This window comes from Moschus berezovskii, chromosome 1 (genome assembly GCF_049115385.1).
Source record: "Moschus berezovskii isolate FMDL1 chromosome 1, NW_MosBer_1.0, whole genome shotgun sequence".
NCBI classification, from domain to species: domain Eukaryota; kingdom Metazoa; phylum Chordata; class Mammalia; order Artiodactyla; family Moschidae; genus Moschus; species Moschus berezovskii.
In genome coordinates, this window is record NC_142460.1 from 93,017,958 (window position 1) to 93,030,262 (window position 12,305).

General features: G+C 39.8%; 1 protein-coding gene across 5 annotated transcripts in view; it reads left to right on the plus strand.

Moving 5' to 3' along the window:
• SENP5 (SUMO specific peptidase 5) overlaps positions 1-12,305 on the plus strand; it is a 62,356-nt gene that overhangs the window by 16,470 nt on the left and 33,581 nt on the right. For all 5 annotated transcript variants that reach the window (XR_008683132.2, XM_055405329.2, XM_055405440.2 and 2 more), the window contains exon 2: positions 2,886-4,426. Coding sequence is in view for 4 of the 5 variants with exons in the window: in XM_055405329.2 (XP_055261304.2) it covers positions 2,917-4,426 (1,510 nt within the window). In the remaining variant the exon portion in view is untranslated. The remainder of the gene's footprint in view (positions 1-2,885; positions 4,427-12,305) is intronic.

Genomic DNA, 12,305 nt, shown 5'->3' on the forward strand with positions numbered 1-12,305 from the left:
CTTGGGCCTCAGTAATTATGGCTCATGGGCTCAAGGGCATGGGCTTAGCTGTTGTGGCACTGGTGCTTGGTTGCTCCAGGACATAAAGAATCTTTCCGGACCAGGGATTGAACCCCTATCTGCTGCATTGGCAGGCAGATTCCTATCCACTGTACCACCAGGGAAGTAAGTCCTCCTTGGTTTTTTTAAGTTAGCTTTTCTAAATATGCGTTCAGTTTTATCTGTTTGTTTTGGTCTACTTTTTATCCGTAGAAGTCTGGTGATTCTTAGTTATGCTGTCATTTTACCAATAAGAAGTTGCTTGGAAATTCTGAGCTTGTGGTGAGACTTGTCAGCTACAGGGTGCACTGTGAGCCATGTTGGGCCATTTTGTGGGGGGATATTTGTATTTATGTATTCTCTTGTGTATTAATCAAATTCTCCAAAGAAGAATCTTCCAATCTCCTGCTTGGATGGATAAGATAGCATGCCAGGGTTTGGGGAGATGAGTGGGAAAGTGTTGAGGGGCTTATGATCAATGTACAATTGCTATAATTCCATTTTCTTGCTGTTCCTGGGATCCCCTTGTCTGCAGAACTTCGTTTCTGAAGGAGAAACTTCCAGTCTTGGGTAGGGGAGGGATTTGGGGTCTCATTGTTTCTTAAACTTGAGGGTTATTATTTGGGCCTGTGTCCTTGTGGCATCCCCTAATACCAGTATACTGTTGGTCTTTTCTCTTTGAGTGATCTATCGCTACCCCACCCCTCGCTCACTCCCAGAACTGGTCTCCTCTTTGAGGGTATACACCTTTCTGGGAACTCAATGGGGAAAGAGATTCAGGAGGAATTCACTATGTAAAACTATCCTCATGGATAATGAAGATGTGGTACATATATTAAATGGAATATTACTCAGCCATTAAAAAGAATGAAATAAGGCCATTTGAAGCAACATGGATAGACCTAGAGAGTGTCATACTGAGTGAAGTAAGTCAGACAGAAAAGAAGAAATATCATATGACATCCCTTATATGTGGAATCTAAAAAGAAGTATTACAAATGAACTCACAAAACAGAAAGCTATAGACTTAGAAAAGGAACTTATGGTTGCCCGGTGCAGGGTGGAGGGATAGTTGGGAACTTTGGGAAGGTCATGTACACAATTCTATATTTAAAATGGAAAACCAATAAAGACCTATTGTATAGCACATGGAACTCTGCTCAATGTTATGTGCCAGCCTTGATGGGAGGGACGTTTGGGAGAGAATGGATACATCTATATCCAAGTCGCTTGGCTGTTCACCTGAAACTATCACAGCTTGTTAATTGGCTGTGTGTGTGGGCATTAGTCACTCAGTTGTGTCCCGCAATACAAAGTGTTTTTGGTGTTAAATAAAAAGTCATGAGCAAAAAACCAAAACAACTAAGTTATCCTCTTGTTTGTGCCCCTGCTCTCAGTTGTATATGATGTGCCTGACTGTTGTGGTTCATTCCTCTGAGAAAGTGAAACTTTGATCATCTGCCATGGTAGGGGAAGAGATCTTGGAGTCTAACTGCTGCTTATTCAGACTTTCAGCCAGTCCTTCCTTTTTCTGCTCTCCTCATTCCCTGACGTTCATGGGTATTGTTGTTCTGCTTCCTGAGCCTTTCTGGGGTCCTGTAACTTGCTACTTGGCTTCCTCTACTTCTGGCTTAGATTTCAGCTCTTTTGGCCTGCTCTGTCTGTTATCAGTCATTCATCTGCTTTTTTCTTTCAACAGTTTTATTGCTCTTGCCTCCTTTTTTGTTGTCATAGAGAGTTTTGATCTTTTTTTAAAACTTCATTTCTGCATCTTAATGAGATTTGTGAAGAGAACAGAGGCAAACGTGTTCAGTCCTTCTTTTTTCTTTTCCTCCAGAGAAAACTAATGCACAGAAAGGTAATACAGCTTTTCCTAGTAAGTTACTATTAATAGTAGCTGAAATTAGGATATTGGTTTTTCACTTCTTCTGTTAGACCTGCAATGGCTGGTGCCTTTCTTTCTAGGTTAAAGAACCTTCAGTGGTGTTCAGTTCAGTTCAGTTTAGTCGCTCAGTTGTGTCCGACTCTTTGCGACCCTCAGTGGTGTTAGATCTTATTAAATCTGAGGGGAAATTGTTTGATTTTGACCATCATTTTCATCTACCCTTTCCTATAAGTATGTTTCTAAAGTTCATACACAGATACACATACTTGTGTTGGTTCTTTTTTCTTATATTCACTTGACTGAGAGAACCATACCTGAATGAGAGCACCCGATAGGGTCCTGTCTTTGCATAGTCATTCAGAAAGTCTGACTGACAGAGAGGAGGCTGGTCTCCCTTTTGAGGCACTGAGTGCATGCGTTTATTGACTATCTGCCTGTGGATGACTGTTTACAGAGTAAAAGTCCCTGCCTTGCCTTTCCTTTGTATTTCCATCTGTACAAAATTTGTTGTATGGAACAAATTGTTTTGATGTAGACTCAGTTTTAAATGGTGTCTGGTTGCATCTCCCTTCTCCATCCATTTTACAAATGAGAATACAGAATTCAGGTGACTTGCTTAAAATCACTTAGCTAATGAGAAACAAAGCTAAAACTTACAAATTCTCTCCTAACTCCCTGCCCTTTCTGCTTCATCAGAAACTGGCTGCATGTTGGGAAATGATTACTGAAAGTTGTTTCTATCAGAGGCAGATACAGTAAATGGGGTTATGTTGGAGCAGTCAGTCATGTGTTCTCTTATCCCTATTTTCATTGTGGGAAAAGCCTTGATCAGGTAGGATTTCATTATATCTTATATTGAGCGTCATATGCTTTTTTTCAGTTTTCTAAAGTTTGCTGTGAATATATCGTAATGACCTTATTTTTAGGGTAGAAGTATAAATTTTCTTTCTCTTCTTTACAGCTGCATACAGGTCTCATTATGCATCAGAAAAATGAAAAAACAGAGGAAAATTCTATGGAGGAAAGGAATCCACTTAGCCTTTTCTGAGAAATGGAATACTGGGTTTGGTGGCTTTAAGAAGTTCTACTTTCACCAACACTTGTGCATTCTGAAAGCCAAGCTGGGAAGGCCAATTACTTGGAGCAGGCATTTGAGGCATTTCCAGTGCAGAAAGAAGGCCCTTCAAATCCAGAAAACATGGATCCAAGATGAACCACTTTTTGCTAAGTCAAAAGGCAATGTGGCTGTCCAGAATCTTTGTACTTTCGCCTCTAAAGTGAAAAGAAAGGACACCAAGCACTTCATTTCCTCCTCAAGGACCTTCCTGAAACTCCAGGCAGAGAAGTTGCTGTCATCAGCAAAGAACTCTGATCATGAATATTCTGGAGAGAAAAATCTCTTGAAGCCAGCTGCTGACTTACCAGTGAGTAGTGTTTTAGGTCAGGCCAATAGTCACAGACCTAGGACGGAGCCCCAAGCTTCTGATTTTCCTATGAAGTTCAATGGGGAGAGCCAGAATCCAGGTGAGAGTGACAGAATTGTGGTCACCTTAAGCAACCATAAGAGAAAGCGCTTTTGTTATGGCTGCTACCCAGGGCTGGAGCACCACAGGAACGGGGGACCCTTGATTCCAAAAAAATTTCAACTTAACCAACACAGAAGAATAAAAGTATCTCCTCATATGATGTATGAGAAATTATCCATGATTAGATTTCGGTACAGGATTCTCAGATCCCAGCACTTCAGAACAAAAAGCAAAGTTTGCAAGCTAAAAAAAACCCAGCAAAGCTGGGTGCAGGCCACTGGGGACCATCAAGAGACCCTTAGGGAGAACGGTGAGGGTGGCAGTTGCAGCCCATTCCCTTCCCTGGAACCTAAAGACTCTTCTTGTCAGCATCAACCATACTTTCCAGATATGGACAGCGATGCTGTGGTGAAGGGAAAGAACTCTGATGTGCCTGAGGGCCACACTAAAGGAAGCCCTCTCTTGGACAAGGAGCTTAGTTTAGATGAAGCATTCCCTGACCAACAGAATGGCAGTGCCACATACACCTGGGACCAGTCACCCTGTTCCTCTCCTAAGTGGGAGTATACAGAGCTGATTCATGACATCCCTTTACCAGAACATCATTCTAGTAACATGTTCATCTTGGAATCCGAGAGAGAAGTTATGACTCTGGGTCAAGAAAATCGGACAAGTACTGTCAGTGATGACAGAGTAAAACTGTCAGTGTCCGGGGCAGATCAGTCTGTGAGGAGTGTAGATGGGCCTGTGTCCGAAGAGACTGTTCAGAATGAGAGCCCGTGCCAGATGGATGAGGATGGCTCTTTCAAGCAGAATATTCTTAGTTCTAAGTTGCTGGACCACCCTTACTGTAAAAGTCCACTGGAGGCTCCTCTGATGTGCAGTGGACTCAAACTAGAAAATCAAGTGGGAGGTGGGAAGAACAGTCAGAAAACCTCTCCAGTGGATGATGAACAACTGTCAATCTGCCTTTCTGGTATGCACTCTTTATTTTCCCCCAGTCTCCAGCCCACACCTGCTGTATGTTATACTTTCTAGGAGAGTCCTTTCTTTTTCCCTTCCCCAAGTTTCCCTTTAAGCAATTAGAAATTTTCCTTTTATATTATTATATAGATGTCCCATAGTTTTGATTTGATTTTTGATCGACAACACTTGTGTTGCTTCTAGTTGTTCCCTTCTATAAGCAGTGGTACAGTGAAATTACTTCTTTATACTTATATGATTGTTTCTGTAAGTTAAATTCCTCATAGTAGAAATAATGGTGAAAGAATACTTACACTTTAAGAGAATTGTTAAATTACCCATTCACAGTTAAACCAGTTTGCACTTGTGAAATTTTGCCAGTCTCATAGATCACATGAGAATTGTCTTAATTTGCCTTTTTAAGTTTAAAGTTTGAACATATTTTTCTATAGTCACTTGCCATTTTTTGTATACAATTTTATTTTGCCTATTTTCCTATTGGATTGTTTATATTTTGTTTAGTGTGTGAGAAGCACCTGTGTACCAGTGCTGGCTCTAAGAATGTAGCAGCAAACAGGATACACTGATTCTTATCCTCATAGTCTTTAGTGTCATTATAATTTTAAAGGTTTTAAATTAAATTTTTGTAAAAGCCCTCAGTACCCTGACTTTGTGTATATTATTTTTGTCTAACAGAAAATTTCAACTCTTACATGGTAAAATGTATCTGTCTTTTCTTTTATGGCTCAAGTTTTTACATCATGCTTTAATGTCTTCCTGTCACAATCTACCCCATGAAGTTGTTTAGTATAAACACTTCTGGCAGACAGTATGGCAGTATCAGTCTTCGGCCCTTTCCCCTTTTTGCCATTTAGCTAAGACACAGAAGAGTACAAATATATTTGTAGAGGGACATTACTTATAGTATTGTCTTAGTAGTACAACACTGAGGATAACTAAAACAATTGTTGCTCTGGACTTACAATTTATGGCATGTTCAGGCAGTATACCATGAAGCTGTTAAAGAATAAATTCGATCTGTATCTTGATACTGACCATTGTCTATATAAAGTGAAAAAACCAAGTAGCAGAACAGGAGGCCATTTTGTTAAAAGATACATGTGCACAGATGAGTGCATGTATATCCATATGTACATGCATTTGTATAGGACATGATTGATTGGCTGATTTAGTCGCCAAGTCGTGTCTGACTCTTACACCTCCATGTACTGTAGCCCGCTGGGCTCCTCTGTCCATGGAATTCTTCAGGCAAGAATACTGGTGTGGGTTGCCATTTCCTTTTCCAATAGGACATGACACATATATTAAATTGTTATAAGTGGCTTTTGGGGGGAATTAGGAGAGTTACTTCTTGGTGGTTTAAACAATTCTGAACACTGTTTTTTCCACCAGTTATATGTACATGCTCGCTCATGTCTGACTGTTTGCAACCCCTGCCAGGCTCCTTATCCATTGAATTTTTCACTCAGGAATAATGGAGTGGGTTGCCTCCCCCAAGGGATATTCCTGACCCAGGGATTGAACCCACATCTCTTTCATCTCCTGAACTGCAGGCAGATTCTTTACCACTAGTGCCACCTGGGAAGTCCAGTATGTATAAAAAACGTTTTCCCACAAAATGACAGTCCTAGAAAAATATTAAAAAAATTTTTTTCCTGTTGTTTATGCTGTCCTAGAATGAAGACAAATTTTCCTGCTGTGAGGTTAGCAGAACCATGATTTCTAAACCTGAACAGGTTAGCATTTACCTACAAATACCAATTAACTTGTATCAAGAACTTCCAGATGTTCAAGCTGGATTTAGAAAAGGCAGAGGAACCAGAGATCAAATTGCCAACATCTGTTGGGTCATAAGGAAAAGCAAGAGAATTCCAGAAAAACATATACTTCTGCTTCATTGACTACGATAAAGCCTTTTACTGTGTGGATCACAACAAACTGTGGAAAATTCTTAAAGAGACAGGAATACCAGACCATCCTACCTGCCTCCTGAGAAACCTGTATGCAGGTCAAGAAGCAACAGTAAGAACCGGACAGGGAACAATGGACTGGTTCCGTATTGGGAAAGGACTGCATCAAGGCTGTATTATCACCCTGCTTATTTAAATTAAGAGAGCAGAGTACATCATGCAAAATGCTGGGCTGAATGAAGCACAAGCCCGAATCAAGATTGCTGGGAGAAATATCAATAACCTCAGATATGCAGATGACACCACCCTATGGCTGAAAGCTAAGAGGAACTAAAGAGCCTCTTGATTAAGGTGAAAGAGGAGAGTGAAAAAGCTGGCTTAAAACTCAGTATTCGGAAGACAAAGATCATGGCATCCAGTCCTATCACTTCATGGCAAATAGATGGGAAGACAGTGGAAACAGTGACAGACTTTTATTTTTTTGGGCTCCAAAATCATTACAAATGGTGACTGCAGCCATAAAATTAAAAGAAGCCTTATCCTTGGAAGAAAAGCTATGACAAACCTAGATGGTGTATTAAAAAACAGAGACATTACTTTGCCAAAAATGGTCCATCTAGTCAAAGCTATGGTTTTTCCAGTAGTCACGTATAGATGTGAGAGTTGGATCATAAAGAAGGCTGAGCACCAAAGAATGGATGCTTTTGAACTCTGGTATTGGAGAAGACCCTTGAGATTCCCTTGGAATGCAAGGAGATCTAACTAGTCAATCCTAAAGGAAATCAGTGCTGAATATTCATTGGAAGGACTGATGCTGAAGCTGAAACTCCAATACTTTGGCCACCTGATGCAAAGAGCCGACTCATTAGAAAAGACCCTGATGCTGGGGAAGATTGAAGGCAGGAGGAGAAGGGGAAAACGGAGTATGAGATCATTGGATGGCATCACCAACTTGATGGACACAAGTTTGAGCAAGCCCCGGGAGTTAGCGAAGGGCAGGGAAGCCTGGCATACTGCAGTCCATGGGGTTGCAAAGAATTGGATGTGACTGAGTGACTGAACAACAATCAATTAACTTACAAATATAGATGGAGCACTTCCAAAAAATAGTTGATAAACTGAATGCATCCTAGACTTTAGCATAACGTGAGGATATAGGAGTTTTTACAGCTTTATAGTTTTTACACATTTAGTGACGTATAATTATTTTAACAGGCTAAAAGAGAAAAATCATGGCATCTCAGCAAGTACTGAAAGCCTGTTGTTTAGTTGTGTCCAACTCTTTGCAGCCCCATTGACTGTAGCCCATTAGGCTCCTCTGTCCATGGGATTGCCTAGGCAAGAATACTGGAGTGGGTTGTCATTTCCTTCTCCAGTGGATCTTCACAACCAGATCAAATCTGCATCTCCTGCATTGGCAGGCAGATTTTTTACCACTGAGCCACCAAGGAAGCCCAATCTAACAATAATAAGACATTTTAAAGCATGATAGAAAACTCAGAAGCAGTAAAAAAAATATATATATACTGGTTTGATTCCATAAACATTAAAATCTCGTAAGTATAGATAAGAAAATTCATAAGTAGAAATTTGAAAAGTTTAGATACATGTGTCCTTTGACCCAGAAATTTGAATTTTAGCAACTGTGTTATAAGGAAACACTAGAATGAGGATATATTGAGGGCTTTAATTGTCACATTATTTAGACAGCTAAAAAGTAACAAATGGTTGTCAGTAGAGCATTGGTTAAAATATGGCAAATCAATTTAATGGACTACTAGATTGTTTTGAATTGACTTAGGAAAAAAATTCATGTGTTGAACATAAAAAAGGAGCTTCAAGAAGAATGAATATAGCTTACTACTTACATTTTTAAGATATACATCTTCAGAAGGGCATAAAAATTCTAAAGGAATTATGAGGTGGCTGCCACATTATTTTAAAATGTTTACAGTCATATACTAGAAAAAGTACTCAGAGCTTTTTCCCATTTCAAGTTTATAAAAATATTCAATCCTATTTTCTAGACTGTTGTGTTATTTTTACATGTAGCTATTTTTAAAAAATGGATTCTTACTGCATTCTTTACACCAAAATGAATTTCAGCTGTGAATAAAAGATTTAGTTTGTATTTCTAATGCTGTTTGTTAATTCATCTTTTCCGCATGATTATGGAATGCTGCCCCTTATTTGGATTCCTTTCTGGATGGTTTCTGTGATAGCGCTATTCTGCTTCAGTCACTTGCACCTGGTTTTATAATTCAATGGGACTAGGCCCTCCTACTCCTCTTTTCTCTTGCCCCTCTTCACTTCTCCCCTTTAACCTTTTTCAGAAATTTCTAAGAATTTCTCACATGTTTGTCCCAAGATACATTTGGATTTGTTTTTTCAGTTAACCCAACAAACAGTGGCTTTTGATTGGTATTACATTAGTAGACTAATTTAGGGGGAAATTGCATTCATTTTAATATGGAGCTTTCCTGTTTAAAAATCAAAGAATTACTCCATTTACTGACCTATGTCTCTTACTAGAATTTGGTAGTGTTTTTCACTTAGGTTTTGCTTATTCCTTAGATTTATTCTTATATAGATTGTACCTCTCTTATTTTTGTTGAGACCTTTCTGATGTGTGTATTTTATTTTGTTGGAGAACCAAGTATTGGCATTTCTTACATGCCTAACATAATGAACTCCTTTCCACTTTCAAGTGATCCAAGTGACCCCATGTCAGTTATTTAAAAAAACTAACATGGTTTAACATCATCAGTAATTTAACTTCTAAAAAACAACTCAGTTTTTGTTTTTCATATAATTATCTCTTGTACTTACAGGGTGGAATATAATTTGAACTCTAGTTTTTCATTGTTTTGTTTTTTACTAATACTGTATCGTTTGTTTCTTGGTTATACTAAAATTTTGGTACTCTTGGAGTGAAAGAAATTGTATGTTCCAAATGCATTTTCCTTTTTTAGCTCATTGGTTATATGAAAACAAGTGGGTAAATAATGGCTGTAACTCTTGTTTTATTATTATTTGGCTACACCCTGCAACATGTTAGGTTTTAGTTCCCCAACCAGAGATTGAACCCTGCCCCCTGCAGTGGAAGCTGTCTCCTGACTGCTGGACTGCTAGGAAATTCCCTCTCATTTTAAGAAGTCTGTTTTCTGGGTTAGTCTTGACCCATGGGTATTAAAAGGGAAAAGTAAAATGAAGAACTATGTTGTTTTTGTAGAGAACAACAGGTCAGAGATACTTACTGCTTTGGAGGTGGCACACCATACAAGTTAACGGCACAGTTTCTGTCATCACATAACCTACATCAGAATCTTGAGTTCTGCCATATGCTGGTTGAGGGTCCTGGGGGAAGTTATTTAAGGAGAAGGCAATGGCACCCCACTCCAGTACTCTTGCCTGGGAAATCCCATGGACAGAGCAGCCTGGTAGGCTGCAGTCCATGGGGTCAATAAGAGTCAGACACGACTTCACTTTCACTTTTCACTTGCATACATTGGAGAAGGAAATGGCAACCCACTCCAGTGTTCTTGCCTAGAGAATCCCAGGGATGGGGAAGCCTAGTGGGCTGCCATCTGTGGGGTCGCACAGAGTCAGACATGACTGAAGTGACTTAGCAGCAGCAGCAGCAAGCCTCCTGTCTCCATTTTAAAAGTAGGGATGCTATCTAATGCATAGGATAGTTATAAGGATGAAATGAGATATTCTAGTGCTTGGCTTTGGAAAAGGCAATGGCACCCCACTCCAGTACTCTTGCCTGGAAAATCCTATGGATGGAGGAGGCTGGTAGGCAGCAGTTCATGAGGTCGCTAAGAGTCGGACATGACTGAGCGACTTCACTTTCACTTTTCACTTTCATGCATTGGAGAAGGAAATGGCAACCCACTCCAGTGTTCTTGCCTGGAGAATCCCAGGGACAGGGGAGCCGGGGAGCCTGGTGAGAGGCCATCTGTGGGGTCGCACAGAGTCAGATATGACTGAAGCGACTTAGCAGCAGCAGCAGCAGTGCTTGACTTTTAAGTGTTTTTTGACTGTTCTTTATATTTCTTGTGCCAGTGAGATAATGGTGTGCATCAGTGAGTCATTGTTATTAGGGCTCTCCTTGAAGAACCAGTGGCAACCCACTCCAGTATTCTTGCCTGGAGAATCCCAGGGAAGGGGGAGCCTGGTGGGCTTCCGTCTATGGGGTCACACAGAGTCGGACACGACTGAAGTGACTTAGCAGCAGCAGCAGCAGTGCATTATGAATCCTTGTTTATCATCTGAAAGTGAAAAAAAAATATGGATAAAAGAAAACATAACTTAAAATCCCCTAAACACTGTCATCCAGAAATGACATTGTTAATGAGGACACCTCTTGTTACAAGTTTGGGATTGGGTCCATATTCATTTGGTAGAGAAGATTGTTTTCTTACTTGAAGAGTCTCAGTTAAGGTTGTTGGGCCAAAAGTTTAATTTTTTGTTACTGGGGGCAATATTTTTGTATAAAATTTGTTCCTTAAATGCAATTTCTCAAATATTGGGAATTTTTATCTTCTGTTTGTGTCCATTCTCCCATGTAGAGACAAGATTGTGCTTAGACAACTATAAGATACAGTAAACACTATAAGAGTCAGACATGACTGAGCAACTGAACTGAACTGATAGGCAAGCTCACCAGGCTTCCCTGGTAGCTCATTTGGTAAAGAATCCGCCTGCAAAGCGGGAGACCTGGGTTTGATCCCATTTAATCCCTGGGTAGGGAAGATCCCCTGGAGGAGGGGATGGCAACCCATTCCAGTATTTTTGCCTAGCGAATCCCCATGGACAGAGAAGCTGGGCAGGCTGCAATCCTTGGGGTTGCAAACAGTTGGACACGGCTGAGCACTGCACATAGTGTATACGTATGTTGCCTACTAGATCTTATTGACAAACTTAAGGCTGAATGAATTCCTAGTTTAGAAATCCCAAATTTTCATTTCCTCCTCTAACTAAACTGGAAAATGGAACTCCCTTTCTCTTCTGTGTGGCTAAATCCTAGACCAGAACCAGACATAGGCAAGCAACTCTTCTTACTATACTCTTGTCTTAAGCCTTTCAAATTGGGAGCCTCTGGTGGGAGAGTAAAAGGAGGAAAGTAAGTTTTCCACACCTTTGTCTGGTCCTGCCCCATACAAAACACTCCTTGCCTAGAACAGACTTTCTTGTGATCATTCCTGCCCATTTTATATTGACCCTTAACAGAGGCCCTTCTTGAAGTCAGAAAGAGGACTGGGTAAAATAAGTAGCTAACAGTCCTCGTTTTTTCTTTCTAAACACAGTGGACTTAACTGTCAGACTGATGGTCAGCAGACTGTTGCTCTTCCCCACTGAGCATCAATGAATAGCCTGTCATATCTGCTCTTAACCTCTAAGCCTTCCCTCAGCTTCTTTGAAGTTACTTAGAAATAATATCCTGGTCTTATTTCCTAAGATATTTTTAGGTATATTTCTTCAGTAGATCTTCTTGGAAGCCATTAAAATGCATATACATGTTACTTAAATTGATGTAAAGACTAGCCTGTATTCTGGCTAAGAAGTCATCCTTTTAATTCTGTTTCCTCTTTTAAAACGTGCCTCACCAGCTATTATCCAGTTAAGCTCAACTCATACGGCTATGCAGTATCATAAGTATAATAACTATCAAATTGTATGATATTAAAAATGCCTTAGAATTTGTCCGCTGTTGAGATGTGAAATTTCATACCTTTATCAAATAGTAAATACAGCTGACAGTGATCTCAACAATTCCCTAATAGTGATTTTTAAAAAGATAATTTCAGTTACCAAATGTGATAGATACATTTAACCAGGTGATTAGACCCTGTAGATTTTACCTTTAGGAGACAGGATTCTTCTCCAAGGTTAAGCTACTGAAAAATATCCATCTTTAATTTCAGCTAGCTATTCTCTTTCTAGCAATCCAATGCA